The sequence below is a fragment of the Uloborus diversus genome, chromosome 3, assembly GCF_026930045.1.
Source record: "Uloborus diversus isolate 005 chromosome 3, Udiv.v.3.1, whole genome shotgun sequence".
Lineage (NCBI taxonomy): Eukaryota > Metazoa > Arthropoda > Arachnida > Araneae > Uloboridae > Uloborus > Uloborus diversus.
In genome coordinates this window covers 72,284,814-72,301,457 of record NC_072733.1, presented here as the reverse complement: position 1 = coordinate 72,301,457, position 16,644 = coordinate 72,284,814, and the positions used below count along the sequence as shown (strand labels likewise).

Genomic DNA, 16,644 nt, shown 5'->3' with positions numbered 1-16,644 from the left:
TGCGAAGGGACAAATGTCTAAACCGGTGTGGTGACTATGTGGAGAAATAATGTAAGGTACGTAGTACACTACGTATATTTGTAAATACTTGTATGTACTTGTTTTTGACGAAGAAGAAATAGGCGCAAAGACTTTTTGATTTGCCCTCGTATGTCTCAGGATTTGGTTGACAGTTACCATCATAATTCGGAAGAGAATTATTTTTAATCATTGTTAACGATTCAGCGGGTGACCTGATTAGTCAGAGATCTGAATTTCAGATGCCCTGATTTAAGAGATGTCACATTTTGAATGAAAATCATGTAGTGACCGCCGTTTATATGAATCACGTCTGCTCTAAACAGTTTTGATTCAGTAAATTGGCTGATTCAATAAAGTGGCTAATTCACTAAAGTTGGATTTTGATCTGTTTTTGACAGTATGATTCAATAAAGTGGTTGATTCAATTAACCCCTGATTTCGTTAATTGGTGTCCCAGCTGAATTTCTTTACTTTCGACTTAGGAATTAAAAGGCTATTTACCTGAGGGTTCCTCCTGTTCTAAAAGGAGGTCCGATGGAGGGATAAGGGTCGGCAGCCGAGAACTGCGACTGTACATCCCTGAACCGATTCCCTCTGCTGTGTGGTCTGCGGTGATGGTGATGTAGAGGACTTCTCACCATAGGCACTTCTTCCCTTTCGTCTGACGAGGAAGTGGTGATCGTGGGACTCGGTGGTGGTCTGTGATGATGATGGTGGTGGTGATGGTGTGAATGGCCATTCCTCTGAGGTCCGTTGCTCTGCAATGTCATGTCACGATGCTTCCAGGCCATCGGAGTTCGATGGTCTGTCATGTACGAACGCATAGCTGCTCAGAAATCCAGCCTGTTTGGAAGTTTTCAAGAATAAATTTTGGGATGAACAACAGCAGCACAATCAATAACAATCATAACATTTCCACAAAATTCGGGACAGCATTGAAATTTCTCTCAAAATTTTGTGGGAAAAGAATATTGATAAAAAAAAGTTGCAGATGCACAAAAGTAGTATCTTTAGATGAACTCAAAAGGAGAAATTGATTTTTAAAGGTTTAGATCTTCATACACTTCAAGTAGATTATTTTTTCAGCATTTTCTAAAGAGCTAGCAAAATCATTTAAAAAAAGGCTGAAAAAAAAAAAAAAACCCTGCCAAGTTTTAGCTTTTTAAAAAGTACAGCAAATTATCCCATGGTGCCTGATGCCATGGAACCCAATTTGTGAATCTCTGTTCTAAGCAAAAATGTAGGAACAGGAAGGAGAAAAGTACGTAATGCTATGGCAAGCGCGGATCCAGGAGATGAGTCACGAGTGCTTGGCCCTTCGGTCAATTTGACCAAAGATAAACTAAAACGGCATTGAGGGGACTGCAATGTGAAGAAATTATCTGGGGAAAGTCTCAGGCCCTTATGTGTGCCCGGATGTTACACTTATGACCATTGTTGTGTTGTTGTGGGGTAGGGCAGCCGTCCCTCGAAATATTTAATTTATTATTGTAAAAATTACACAAATTTAGTGCTAATCTTTTTAAAACCACCGTTGAAAGAAAATTAATGTCCACTTTTTAAATTAAAGGTTGTATGAGTAAATGAAACTATATAATTTTTTTTGGTTTAACAAATATTCTTCAACCATGACAGGTGCCCGAAGGAAAAGGTACCCAAGGAAAAGGTGCGTCCCTCAATATTTTTTTCTCAACTGCAGCACTACTTATGAGATGACCTTCCTCTTACGAATAATGTGTTCATATTTTGAGAATAATTCTCTTCAAAACCAGAAGTTGAGTTCACTCTTATACCGGTGGTAGGTAAAAGTTAATTATTATAAGTGTAATGATTGCTTAATACGCCTGAAATATTTAAGCTTGAAGCGTGATCTATTTTTTCTATCTGGTTAATTAATGCTGCTTACTATCAGAAATAATAGTAAATAAAGATAGAGGGGGAAAAAAAGGAAAATATAAATAAGTAAGGCAAAATGTATATGATGCCATTCGAATTGATGTCATGTTCCTTTTATGTCCTGACTGGTTTACCACCAAAAACCATTCTTGAGATCTAGAGATCGTGAAGAGATTTAAAGTGATGATCTGAGGGATACTAATGGTGTATCTCTTTGGGAAGATCATGAGATTTGGGCATCCAAATGAGACTGACAAGAAACTGCAACAAAGTTGCAAGTAGTGTAGGAAAACATTTCCTTTTTGGCTACCTTTAAAAAAAAGAAGAACGAAAATGCATTGCAAAAATCTTAATATTGTTTTAAAATGAGTAGGAGAATGTGGGGCAAAGTAAAATGGGGTGAAATATTCAACCTGTTTTTAGCACCACCCGTCTGGAAATACTTTAACTGTATATTAACACATGTAGGCTACTCCAATTAGGAAATGCTATCTCTGAAGATCAAAGCATGTGATAATACAAGCAGTTTGTAAAAATTTATGATCATATTGCAGTATTTTGTTGTTATTAAAAAATTAGTTTTGTCATTATAAATTTATGAAGATTTTATTGTTAATATTTTAATAATAATTGAGATCTACTTATATTCAAAGCAGTATTTATTTAATTAATATTTTTATTTCAAACGCTTTGCTCGACTAGTCAAGTGCATGCGGGGAAAAGTGAAATAGTTCATTTCGTTTACTTTTTCAATAGTTTATAAAATCACTTACATATTCATTTAACAATTAATTCATTTGCATTCCTTTAGTTAAAACGCACTATTTATTCATTCATTCACCTATTAATTTATTCATTCGCTATTTTATTCACTCATTTATTAATTCTCTCATAATAATAAATTAATTAACTTATTTATTCGTTTATTGTTTCACTATCCATTCTTTGATACATTCATTATTTTAGTAACTCATTTATTTGATCTAAAATATTTTTTATCAGTCTAAAAGAACACAAGAAAAGTATTTTATTTTCACTTTGTGAACCACGAGAAAAAAAAAGGGGGATGGGGGATTTCCACCTTTTTTCGAATGTACAAATTTACTGCCGAAAATAAAAAATAATCTTTCAATGCAAGTTTTAATATAAAATACACTGTTATTTCTTCATGTACTGTAATTTTCAAAACAAGTTTCCAAATTTGTTCATTTTGAAAAAGGCAAGTGATCTTAACTATTTCACTTTGCTCTACAATCTTCTACTATTGAAAACGAAAATAAGTTAATAGCTAAATCAAGGAATCTATATACATAAATGGTTTCTTCTGTAAGTATGTATGTCCGGGGTAAGCTTCAAAACTACTGGGCCGATTTTTGCGATTTTTTCACCATAGATAGCTATGTTATCAGAGAGAAACATAGACTATAATTTATTTCTAAAAAACTTGATTTAAAAACGTTATTATGTAAAACAGTAAATTTCATGTAATTCCTCCATTAAATGATTAAATATAAAATCATTTTTACAAGAATTCGTTGTCTTACAGCAGCAATATTAATAGTAAACATAATGGAAATTTTGAATCTAGGCTTCTCTGGAGCAGACATGAAATTATTGTTTTCTTAGGATTTTTTCCTCATCTATGCCAATAATTGATAACGATGCTAAGTAAAACGACAGTTGATTTTGCAAAAGTTAGAAAATAGAAATTATTTACAGTCTAAAATAACGCAAACCTGAAAAATTCGGGTCATGAAAAAGTGATTGTACGGTAATGAGTGACTTTTATTCTATTAGGTACACTAATTTCAATTATGACATCAATTTTCTCAATCACAAAAGACGTTTTCACAAATTGAACTTTAAAATATAGGCAGAAAAGCCATTATTTTCCTATACTGGGAGAAAGAAAGTCTTTTCAAAATATCTGTAAGTTTATTACTTACAAACGAGTTTATGCATCAAATATACTATTGGAAATAAGTTACTAAATATATATACTAATTTCATAGTAATCAGAACAGTTACCAATAATTAATTATATCGATTCAATCATGACGTAATGCAATTTATTCAACTGGCGCTTTTTTGAAGTCAAAGACTGCATAATAATGCATCTCGGCTTTCACCATGTAACCAAAATATTGCCATTAAAGGAATCTTTAAAACTTTTGTAAAAAATGTGAAATAATCCGCTAAGTTAGGCAAATCCATAAACAGCAGAAAAACTGCCATTAATTTGTCTTTATGAATAATTTCAAACACTCGCCAAGTTTTGCTACTCATTTGGGAGACATTTTGGATGAAGGTGTTTAGCATCATTTTATGATCACCAAAAATATCTCAGTATTTGGCTACAATACCTCGTTGACAAAAATTAATAACAGACAATTTTACAAAGTAGGGAGGCGGATCATCATCCAAATTATCCCAAAATGATTACCGCAAATTTGGTAACCTTTTAAATCGCACTAAGAACCCACAATAATTGAAATTTCCCAAAATAATTGAATCAAGTATAATGGGATTACGGGCGGCTGCATTTTTTAAAACCGTTTGTATTTCAAGAGTCATATGGAGAGAATTTTAGACTGTTCGAAATAAAATAAAAAAGAAAAAAACTTCAGAAAATAAGGAAAAAATATATTAACTGATAAATCTTTAATTTCGTATTTTATAAATTCTTCAAATTATTACATGTTAAACGTTGTTCACGCGACTGAAAGTAGCGATTGCTTCTCACAATTATTACTGATCCAGGCAACGCCAGGTATTTTTGCTAGTAACCAGGGTTGGCCGGATTGGACCCAATTGGGTTGGACCCAATGGGTTTTTTTTGAAAAAACCCATTTAAAAAAACCCATTATTTAGCCCACTTTTGGGTTTTTTTAAATTTTTTGAGAAGTTTTTAAAAAAAGTAATTAATTTAAATACTTTTACAATTTAAACTTCTATTTTATTTGTTCTTCACCACAGACAATGGACATAAAAAATGAATTTTGAACTTTAATAGTATTTCTTAACTCTTAACGGCATTAAAAATACTTCAAAGATTTAAAAAATATATATTTAACTTTTATCTTTAACTGGTCAATAAATAACTCAAATTATCTTGACTAAGTCTTGTCACGTCTGATTTTCTCAATATTTGTAGATTGTACAGAGGAAACTACTCTAGCTAAAAGGCTTTCATGTGAATTATTTTCTGCAACCCGACACGTCACAAATTTCGAATTAACAAGTTATATTGTTTTTAGAAATTAACAGGTTTTACAAATGGTCGGACAGAAAACAGAATAGGATGTACAGTATTTTCATTATCTTACAAAAAAGTTTAATATTTCTTAATCTGTACACAGAAATAGAAAAACAGGCAACATAAAATTCAAAGAAATGTCTTGATTAATCTGGAATTCAGTAAATAGGGATTTAAACTACTTGAGGTTCTACAGTAGTTTTGCATAAAAAAATAAAATACAATAAAGTAAAATGCAAAAAAAAAAAAAAAAAAGTAGTAATTAAAAACGATCAATAGATTTTATCACTCAAGAAGTATTTTTGCCTTAACTGTTGGTAATCATGGAAACTAAAAAATCTGAAACTTCACCATTCTTGGGTTTCGTCGTCTTTCATACTCTTCTTCAGAAAACGCTGAATTTTAACTCGTTTTCCAGTTTTTTTTACCCCAAGACAATTCTTGTGCTTTGTTCATATACTTACGCTACAATATGCTACAAGTACCCTACATTTTCCCTAAAAAAAGACAAAAAAACCCACATTTCTTTTAAAAAACCCAGCTTTAGTTGGGTTTTTTTTGGGTTTTATTTAAAAAAACCCAAAAAACCCTGGGTCCATGGGCTTTTTTAAAAAAACCCGGGTTTTTGCCAACCCTGCTAGTAACTAAATAAGATATTCAGATAAAAACGTAAAAATACAGCATTAAAAGCTATTCTTTAAAATATAAGGGAAATATGCGTTTAAACTTTTGAAGAAAAGTTCAATGCGAAGAGAACTTTTTTTTGTGATTGTTTTTGAAAAAATTGGAATCTTGTGCTGAATTTCCTTTCGAAATGCAGCTCAATCTAATACCGTCAATCTTCCATGGTTTGTTGACGGTGATATCAATTTGCAAACTGAGTAGCTCATCAGAATGGAACGCTGTGTACTAAATAGACGCTCCCTACACATGGGAATAGTGCTTCGGTTTATGTTTTGGGGGAAAATTCACGTCATGCAGAATGTAATTTAAAGAATTATGTCTTGACTGATGATAAATTGATGGATTTTTTTCGACATTGAAACCAATAATCTTGATTTGAACGATAAGAAAACAACATGAAGACAGTAAAAGCGTGACAGCCCACTTTTCGAGTAACTCACGGAAGAACCCATTATGGAGTGGAAGCTTTGTTAATCTGATTGTGAGAAAGAGTTTAAAGCAATTTTGAGTTTTCTCTAAATAAGTAGTAATAACCACGAGGAAAATATGATTTTTTTTCTGCAGTGCATTTTTAAATTTGTTATAATTCCGTTAAACTTTCTGATTTTTTTCGATAATTATAATAATCAGGGGATTTCATCATGTTTGCATTACATCTGTAGACTTTTTGATGATATTAAAATATTTTCACCATCTCTTAACTTCAATCTGCAGTTATTCTTCAGGTTTTTAAAGTTTCTGAAATAGACTCTTAATCTGCCAATTTATTAAAGTTCTAAACAGATTTCTGCATTTTTGCAGCAGATATTTTGGTGCTAGTCAAGTGTCGAAAATTGCTCTTTGCATTTTTTAAATGAATTAGACTTGACCAGTGGTCTTCAGTTTTTCAACTGAGGATACCCTGCAAAAGTAAAAGGTTTCATTTTCGGAAAAGAATCCCACGGACTCTTATATGAAACAAGATCTTGAAATGATATTTAAAACAGTTTATTATAATATGAAACATTTATGATAGAACAATCAAGAAAAGCATTGCAATTTTTATTAAACATTTTGTCATGAAATTAAATTGTGCTCTATTCGTCACCAACAATCGTATTATTGGGTGACTAGAATGTGCTTGCATTGCTTATACAAACTATTGAAATCTATTCCTGCTGATTCAATCATTCGCAGTGATGTTCCATGTATTTAAATCCTTACAACTAATTTGGTTAAAAATCATTTATTTTCAAATAAAAGATCGATATCTAAGTCTTATCATTCCATGACTAAGTTCAGTGGGGTACTGATTACGCTGGAACCATTATAAAATACAGTCTAACTCGGTTATAACTAGTGATGTTCCGGATCGTGAAAAAAGTAGATCCGCGGATACGGATACGGATCTCAAATTTTTTTTTGCCCAATTCAACTATCCAAGTTTAAAATTTATTACGGAAGGTATTCCCATCATTAATAACACTAATTCTTCAAAAAATGTCATCTGCTGCGAAAATATAATAGAGACTATGATTTACTCTTTAAAGAAATCTCCGTTAAAATTGAAGGAGAATTGGAAGGAACGGGTCAGCGCTGCATTAATGCTTAAATAGAATGCGAAAAATTATTTCTATCTTGCTCGGTAGATGTAGGATACAGGAGCAAGAGTGTAAAGCTGCTACTGGATAGGCTAGAAATAATTTTTCGCATTTTATTTCAGCATAAATGCAGCGCTGACCCATTCCAGCCAGATTACTCCGACCGACGGAATAACAGAGACAGGAACACCTTTACAAACAGTAAATAGAGAATTTTGTCTCACTTTTTTTTTGAAGGATGCCGAGAAAAACTAAAATGAAGAATAACAGAAACCGCAAATCAATATCAAAAGCTAATATTAAACTAAAAATTAAAAAAGAAAAAAAAAACATGTCTCAGAGGGCCGTTGGCTTCTGAAATGATACCTTATAATTTAAATAGGGAATAAAACCTAATTTAAATGGAATTTAAGAGTCTTTTATTCAAATATTTAAGAATTTTTAGCATTGAAGAGATCCGTTTAAGATCCGTCAAAAAAGGAACGGATACAGATGGGGATACAGATCTTTATTTTTCCTCGGATATCCGGAACATCACTAGTTATAACGAGTGCGAAAGGACTGCGGTATTTGCTCGTTATAAGTGAGTGCTCGTAAAAAACGGGTTCGTCCAAAGCTCCTAAGAATTAGGACATACTTGTTTTGTTTTCTAATTTCAGTACAGCACCAAAAAAGTTAATTATTTTGCTTTGAACTGTCTTACTGTATCTTTTATGTGTTATTGTGCTCGAGGAGTGCTCATCGTCCGAAAACCATGGTCATTTGCACCCTGGTTTTGAAAATGATTTCTACAGCTCAAAATCTATACTGCCGTGTGCAGGTAAACGGCAGTATCAGCAGCAATGAGTTTTCGAGATAGTTGATGAAATGTGTGTCGGATTCAATACTAACCATAGGGAAATCTTGGAAATAAATGCTTTTTTCTCGCCTTTTTTTCAGCGGAAACTAAATAAACAAGCTTGTACAATAAAGCTACTGTACAATAGATGACAAAAATGCAAAAAAAAAAAAAAAAAAAAAAAAAAAAAAAAAAAAAAAAAAAAAAAAAAAAAAAAAAAAAAAAGAAAAATTTGCAGTTACTGCCCTTTATCTGCACACGGCAGTATAGTCAGGTTTCTTTTTCTTGAAGTTCTTCCCATTTGCCGTTATCTTCATCGCTTTCTATCATTTTTTTTTCGTTAGAATTAGCTTGAATTTGAGTTACAATATTATCAGAAGCTTGTTTAAATCTTTTATTGTATTTATTTAACATAAAACAATTCTTCAAAAAGAAAAAAAAAAGTTGGTCATTCAATGAGTAAAATATTAGTAACTAGACAATTCATTTCAATTTTAATCCCTCAACAGGTGTTTTCTGTATCATATGCTATGCTCTTCTACAGAAACAACATACGACATTCAGGAATGATTATACGAAAAGATTATCAACTTACAGCACACAAATCAGAAATCACTATCCTTAATTTACAATATCCTTGTTCTTAGGGTTTATGACTTATCACTTACTTGCAGTTGACTTCAGAATGCTAAACGATTTTTTCCAAAAAAGGATAAGCTGAGCTGAAATTCAATAAAAATTTTATGAATCAAAAAATATTGTCCGGATTTTCGTCAAATCAGAGTTCGTTATAAGCGAGTTCGACTGTATAAATTAAGTACACTGAATTGTGATTTTGACTGCGATTTAATAGTCAACAGCACAAATAACGGGCGTTTTTTTTTTTTTTTTTGACCTGAATTTGATTCCAGGAAGTGGTAATAAACCAAGAGCTGGCTACACAAAAAAAAAAAAAAAAAATCATAAGATGTACATTAAAAATTTTTGCATGAAGAAAAAGTACATCCCTGAAGCATTTTCGCCCTTTCTGCCACGGCGCACAATGTGACCTAGTGGGCAAAAATCCCCCGAATTCGCGGGTTTTGAGCTAGAATCTTCTATTATGGCTCAAAATGCGGCAAAATTCCTCGACTATTTCGTAGTGGTGCTACAATTTTGAATTTCTTAACCCCCTAAGCCCCGCAGAGCTCAGAATGGACCCAAGTCGCGAATTTGAAAACTATAGAACATGACCGTGTTTTTTCCCTGATATGTGGCTTAATGTTTAGTACAAATCGAAGAATTGGATGATAAATCACAACTTTTGATCGCTGCCACGTGTTTAGAAATGCTTTTTTTTCCATGGTATAAGCCATTAAAAACATGATTTTTCATATTTTTTATTTGAAAAAATGGGCTTTAACGGTCTTCACACATCTTTCGCGCAAGAACAAATATAGATTTTAATTCTAAACTACAACTTTTCAATTATTTTCCAAAGTTCAAAAGGTATAAACCTCCCTAAAACACCGAAAATTGCTCAAAATCCGAATTTCAGCTTGAGATCCTACCATTGCCCACGAGAATACATCTGTGCAATAGTGGCCAACAGCTTATTTTATATGTATACATTTATGTGTAATACATTTTGAGAATAAATCGTCTGCGTTCGAATAAAGACCTTTACATTTAGAATTTCCGAATGCTTTTGATGTTTTTAAGAAAATTTAATGTATTAAATTATGTTTAATGTATAAAAGTTGTGTTTTAACAACATCCAGTTCCTCGATTTGTACTAAACATTGAGCGATATATCAGGGAAAAAATATGGTCATACTTTTTAGTTTTCAAAATCGCGACTTGGGTCCATTCTGAGCTCTGCGGGGCTTAGGGGGTTAAGAAATTCAAAATTGTAGCACCACTACGAAATAGTCGAAGAATTTTGCCGCATTTTGAGCCATAGTAGAAGATCCTAGCTCAAAACCCGCGAGTTCGGTGGATTTTTGCCCACTATGCCACACTGTGCGGCGGGTAAAACGGCGGGGTGGCGGGTGGTCAAAAAGAGCATGTGACCAAAATGCAGGCATGGATCCCGAAAGCATCATGACCTTTCCTTTAAGTGACGAAAGATAGCCTAGAGCTGTGTGTGTGTTTAGAGGAATCATATTTCGAAAAATTCGCTTCAGACCCTCTATTTAGATGACACCCTCTAAAACCAGAAGCTGAATCGCCCTTGCATGCCCGTTATTTAAAATGTTCTGCTAGGAACAAGGATGTCCATCTGGGGGGGGGGGGGGTCATGGCGCAGACTGCGCCAATAAAATTTTTAGGGGGGTAGGGGTGTTTTTCTCATTTGGGGGTTCTTCGTGATATTTATGGGGGTGCGTCCTTGCTCTTACCGGGGGATTGTCCCCCTGGCTAGAACAAAGGGCAAGTAATCAATGTAAATTACACCAAAACAACTCCTAGCAAAACCCACGCTGTAAATATATTCGCCTAAATGACAGTTCTCTCCGTAGCTCTCCCTTGTCAAAATGCACGCCACACAGAATAACAGCTCTCAATGCAACAAAAAAGACATCACACAAATTACGATTTCAAAAAAAAAAAAAAAACAGTAAGTAACCATAGGGTATCCTCCGCAATGAGTCTAACAATATGGCACACCACTGTCACTCGTAAAATTGGCAGCAATCCGCATTTGAGCAGCTCATTCTCAAAAGAAATTATCGTTAGCCGGACATAACTGAATCTCCTCCATTAACAATGCCAGGTTTCGTTTTCGTTCTCATCGTTCATCCCTTCTCCGACCTTTATCCCGTAGACAGCTGGGACAAACGTCCTTCGGATTTCATCAGTCATGCCGCCTATCTCTTGCCAGCTATTGTGCATTGTCACGCATGCATGGACGATGAGAATAACTTTCATACGCTTCACCGTCTTCAGTAACGTTGACCGTTGCTGCAATTCATGTCTGACCATTAGAGGAGTGTTATTATTCGCTGGTGCTTTAAATATGCACGAGCTTAAGTTTCGTCGAATTGTCTCTTAAATTTTGACGTTGCTCTTCAGACTGTATCAGAAATTTCATACGCATTTAAACAGGGCCCGATTAAGATATCGAGGGGTAGGCCAAATAGTTTTTTGGGGGCCTCGCTGTATTCAAACTTTATAACATTAGCCGCTGACTGAAACAATTTTAGAAATAGACTATAGTAATTTCAACCATTTGGGTTCCCTTAAATATCGGGAGCCTTAGGTCACGGCCTAGTTGGCCAGTAATCAGGTCCTGCGTTTAATTATACTCTTTTGGTAGTTAGCGGCGTAGCCAGGGTGAGGTTTTGGGTTTAAAACCCTCCTTTAACCATTGGTTTTAACACCTACTGCCAATCCTAGTACGATAGTATTTTTTAACAAAAAGGACAATCATGACGAAAAACTCCTTTGCGCAACCCGCTGGAATATAAATATTGTCAATGTTGGTAATGTCACTGGGGGATCCAAATCAGAAGGGAACAGCGACTGCAAGTGAGACCTCCATAAGGGCAGTAGTCCCACTTTTGACCTCGAACGATAGATGGCAGCACCGTCTGTGAAATCATTCAGGATCTATAATGCACTAAAGGTGCTAGCGACCGCAAGGCTTTTAAATCCAAGAGCCGTTTCCATGGATACTTTCGACCCCAGAAAAAACCTGCTTTTCACCACATTCCGGTTATTTGCGGGGTATATGTGGAAATTTTCTCCTCCTGTTTTCTTCTGGAGTGAAAGCGGAGTTTTTACTTAGAATGCATTACGCGAAACAAGTTTGTCTACTTCTGGGTATAGCCGCTAAGGATGCTGGGTAAAAACCGCTTTCTCTGGTACAATAGGAAACCTCTTTTTACATGGAAACAGGGAATTTTTCAATCGGTTTTTTGCGGAACCGGAGCGGGGATTTACCGGGTCTAAAAGTGTGTTGTGAACATGACTCATGAGTTTAGCATGCATGTATTCCACATGCGCTCCGAGGGTAGCGATGTAAATAGAAAGACTAACAGAGAAAAAAAAATCGTTGCTAAAAATTTGCAATTCCGTTGCATGTGAATGTGTACAGATGCTGCGTTTTTTCAATTTTTCTCGCTATTTTGATGAGAAAACAAGTATAGTTTTATTACAAGTAAGTTTCATAAATATAAGCAACTGCCATAAAAACTTGAAAAAAAGATCGCATACTTTATGTCACTTGAACTGCTTTCGTATAAAAAGGATTAATTGTCAGTACGGGATGTTGAATCTTATTATAAGGGGAAAACCGAAGGATCTCTGAAAACTCGTGTGAATAAAATCCAAAACTATTCCAAGAAACAAGGTCTAAAAAAGTTGATCTGTGCTCAGTTTTCATTCCAACCAAAGCTTCGTTTACAGAACTTATCCGAACTCAGTTCCTGGTATATGTTTTGAATTTTTATATATTAGACGGAATTCAGAGCATTTATGAATGAAAATAGGTTTTGAACAGTATAGCTCTACCCGCAATTCTTTTGCAAGAAATTAAGCCTTGATTCCACCCACACATTTCATATGCGTCAGTTATAAGTGATCTGCTCCTCAACAATATTTTTGCATGTTCCATTTCTATTCTAGACATTGAGCCTACCATTGCATTTATGAACATATCATAGCATCTGCAGAACTATGTAAAACTTTTTTATTTCACTTTTTTAATCCCTCCGGAAACCAATGATCGTGGGGGGAGGGCGGAAGGCTCGCAATTTCGACAGTTACGACATTGTAAATCCACCACTGTTTCACTTAACATCTCAAAACTTTGTTTTAGTTTTTGATTTAAAATAAAGACATGAGTTCTTTTGTATTTGCTTGGCAAAGCTCAAAAGAATCTTATGCCATATTTAATGCCATTCAGAGTTCATATCAGTTCAGAATTATACCTAAAAAAGAGGGTTAAGCAATTCATCAGAAAAAAAATCCTTCAAACATGGTCGATTAAGGAACAAAACCCTTTTTGCCACAGTAAATAAGAATAATAAGTAAATAAATAAAATAACAAAATGAAAAGATGATAACTAAAAAAGGTTTTTACAGGGTAAAAAATCCTCGATATTGTATGTAATGAGGTTTAAAAAAAAAAGGAAAGGTTTGAATGTAGTTTTTTTTCCCGCCTACTTAAGACAAAACGCAATGCTCAAGAAAAAAAAAATCGAAAGTATGAAAGTTGAAAGTACATTAACAAGGTAGAAAGTCAAGGTTAAATTAAACTTTTTTTTACAAATAATCAGCAGTTAGCTTATTTCTACATTTGCAATCACTGAAATTATAATATTTCAAATAAAAAATCAATGCCAGGAGAATAAAATACATAGATTCACATTCATAAATCAGCTGTAGAAAATTGCTTCGTGGTGATCAGGTGCTGACCTTTCTCGTTGGTATTGCACATTCTTCCCATCAAACAATACTCCATGTTGCAACAGATGAATATTCTTTTCAGAAATAACTGATGGTCATAAAACCGATCACACGATATCGCGTAAATCATTTTTTAGAAAATTTAAGACAATAAATCTTTAAATTTATTACTCCGAACAAAAGAACGATTTCGTTTCAAATTTTTATTGGTCGTTGAGTGCTGGTCTAAAAAAATGGAGGGAAATAATAGGCTAATGTCGTCATCACGCGAAGTCAAGAATGTAGATCTATTTCCTCTGGGAGATAACGATAGATGTTCAGAAGGATTCGTTGCATCTTCGCAGAAACAGCTACTCGAGCTTATCTGAACATCTAAGATATTTTTGATAGTCACCGATCATTAGTAATTAAAATTAAATAAATGTTGAATAGGAAGTAAGGTCAAGGGTGTAACCAACTGAAAGATTTGACACTGGGCAACTCTAATTTTCAATATAATTCTGAACAATTTGATATCTTATTTATTTATTAGTATAAGAGTAAAACTTTTCGATTAATTGTAAAAATAACATAACTCTCCCCATTGAAATTTTGTCAATAGCAGCTGCTTAAAGCTGTTTTTCTCCGAAGTCTGTTTTTCATTCTGCGCGCATATCATAAAATTTTTTTTAAAATACATTTTAATAAAATTTTCATGCTTGTTTTTATAGCCTATCGTTATGATCTTAATCTCAATTTTAGTTGAAAATCATAGTTAATTAAAAAAAAAATCCCCCCAAAATTTTGGTAAATTTCGATACTTATTATTGAAATTTCAAACGAAATTTTCAAAATTTTTTTTAAATAGTTATATTGAGGTTAAGGTCCTGATGAGGAAAGTACCTTTGGCAATACTTTAAAATAATATCAGAATTATACGTGACGTGCACTTTACAGTAAGAGAGAGTGCACGCTCTTCCGTGCTTTTTCGAAATTGAGAAAAAAGTAAATTTTGCTATGTTTTTTTCCTACCATAAAATTGTGTTACGTAAGTGCATGTCATGTGATGTATTTTGTCTTAGATTTTCATCTAGCATGAAAATTAAAATTTTAATCATAGCCCTAGATATATCATTTGCTGGACAAAACATCCTACAAAAAACTGCAAATATGTTATGCTCTTGAGTGTTTCATTCCATGAACTTTTTCAATCTTCACGAAAGGTGGTGTTGAGCGCTTTACCGCTAGCAACTGCATACGAGGCAGTGATAAGCAAAGTGATGTAATAAGTAGACATTTTTAAGTTTTGAGTAAAACGCGTTTCAAGTTCAGTCCTAGGTAAGTTTTCATTGAAAAGTTTTTATAAATCTTGCTCTATGGCAGCAACTACCAGGGCTTCCAGTAATATCTCTAGCCCAAAAACATAGGAATGGTACACCTACCATTTGTATTGGTTATCTCCAAATTTTTAATTTTGGCGCTTACATCCCTTTGCTTCTCAATGCCTCATATACGAGTGAAACGAAGTCATTTTTTTTGTGTCAACTAAAACAAACACCGCAGTAGACTTGATGCTAAACCTGACGTGAGAATCGAAATGTCAAGCGTTCCATAATTTTGCTTTCTAAGTATGCCGTTCAAGAAAAACACAGGTTCCATGAAAAAAAAAAAAAAAAAGATATCAAAAAGATTTCCACTAGCCAAAGAAATTAAGAATATACTGTTTAGGCAATTAGAATCGGCAATAATTTTGATGAGAATAAAGTAAATATATGAATAAATTAAAAATATAGTTTGAGTAAGAACGAGTTACAGATAATAAGAAGTCAGAGAGCAGAAATCAAACTGAAACTTCCACTCATCACTTTCGCTGACTTTTATCAACAAATTGTTTTGCACACTTTGATATTGAAATAAAATGAAACTAGTTGAATTCTTCCGTATAAAAATTCATTTTGTGACATTTTTGCTTCAGTGAACATAGTAGCAGTAAATAAAATAGATTTTAGAGAAAAATTTTAAATTCAAAAACGATATACAACATTCAGTACATATAATATGTAGGTATCACGAATAATAAAAATTCCTTCAGCTTACATTATTTAATGATCAAATAAATACTCCATTACTTGATATTCTCAGTGAAATTATCCAATTAAATTTCTTTTTGTATCGAAAGCAAAGAAGGGGCAGTATATCAAAGAACCCATCGCTCCCCCCCCCCCGCCCCCCCCAAAAGAAAAGAAACTAAATAAAATGATGTCCATGAAACAATTGGCCAGCGACTAATCCTCGCGCAAATAGCTTTCTAGCTGCTTTAACTTCTTTCCGAAATGAAAAATTTAATGTAATTGGATAGAAATTTGACAGCAGATATCGACACGGAAAGTTCTGAATGGTCCTACAGATTCGTGTCTGATGATATCTTCTAAAGGAGTATCAGACATTGTTTTTCCTTTCTAGAATATGATATCAATATAAAATCGCATAAAAGTTTTTTCTTCTTTTTTTGAAAAACTTATTTTCGAATTCTCCAGAGGCGAATACAGAAATAATTTTCGAAGGGGGCACCGGAAATATAAAAGCACTCCCTTCCCCCTCCCCATACAATTTTTAGAATGAAGTTTTCATGAGTTAAAATTTAAATGTTTTTTAGGATCCCTAAAGGCAAATTAATCTACTTTTAAGAGCATAAATATTGTGTACGAATATACTTTGAATGTGTACCTAAAATATCTTAAGCATTTCAAGCCCTTTTATAGGCTCTATATAAAATTTAACCTTATAAATTTTATAGAATTTCATTCATAGGCGGAATTAGGCTGTGAATCCTGGGGGTGCAACATTATAGCAGTGGCGTAGCTAGGGAGGGGCGGAGAGGGTGGTCCGCCCGGGGCGGCGATTCAGCACTTTTGGTGTGAAAAAAAAATCAAATAAGAGAATCATACTTTAAATCTAATACTGGAGGCAAAAGAGAGAAAAAAAAAAAAAACCTTTGAAAT

The 16,644-nt window shown here is 33.7% G+C and overlaps 1 protein-coding gene across 1 annotated transcript in view; it reads right to left on the bottom strand.

The window, feature by feature from the left end:
* LOC129218249 (uncharacterized) overlaps positions 1-16,644 on the bottom strand; it is a 56,984-nt gene that overhangs the window by 4,133 nt on the left and 36,207 nt on the right. The window contains exon 2 of the mRNA XM_054852472.1: positions 523-864. Within this exon, the coding sequence (XP_054708447.1) occupies positions 523-845 (323 nt within the window). The 5' untranslated portion in view covers positions 846-864. The remainder of the gene's footprint in view (positions 1-522; positions 865-16,644) is intronic.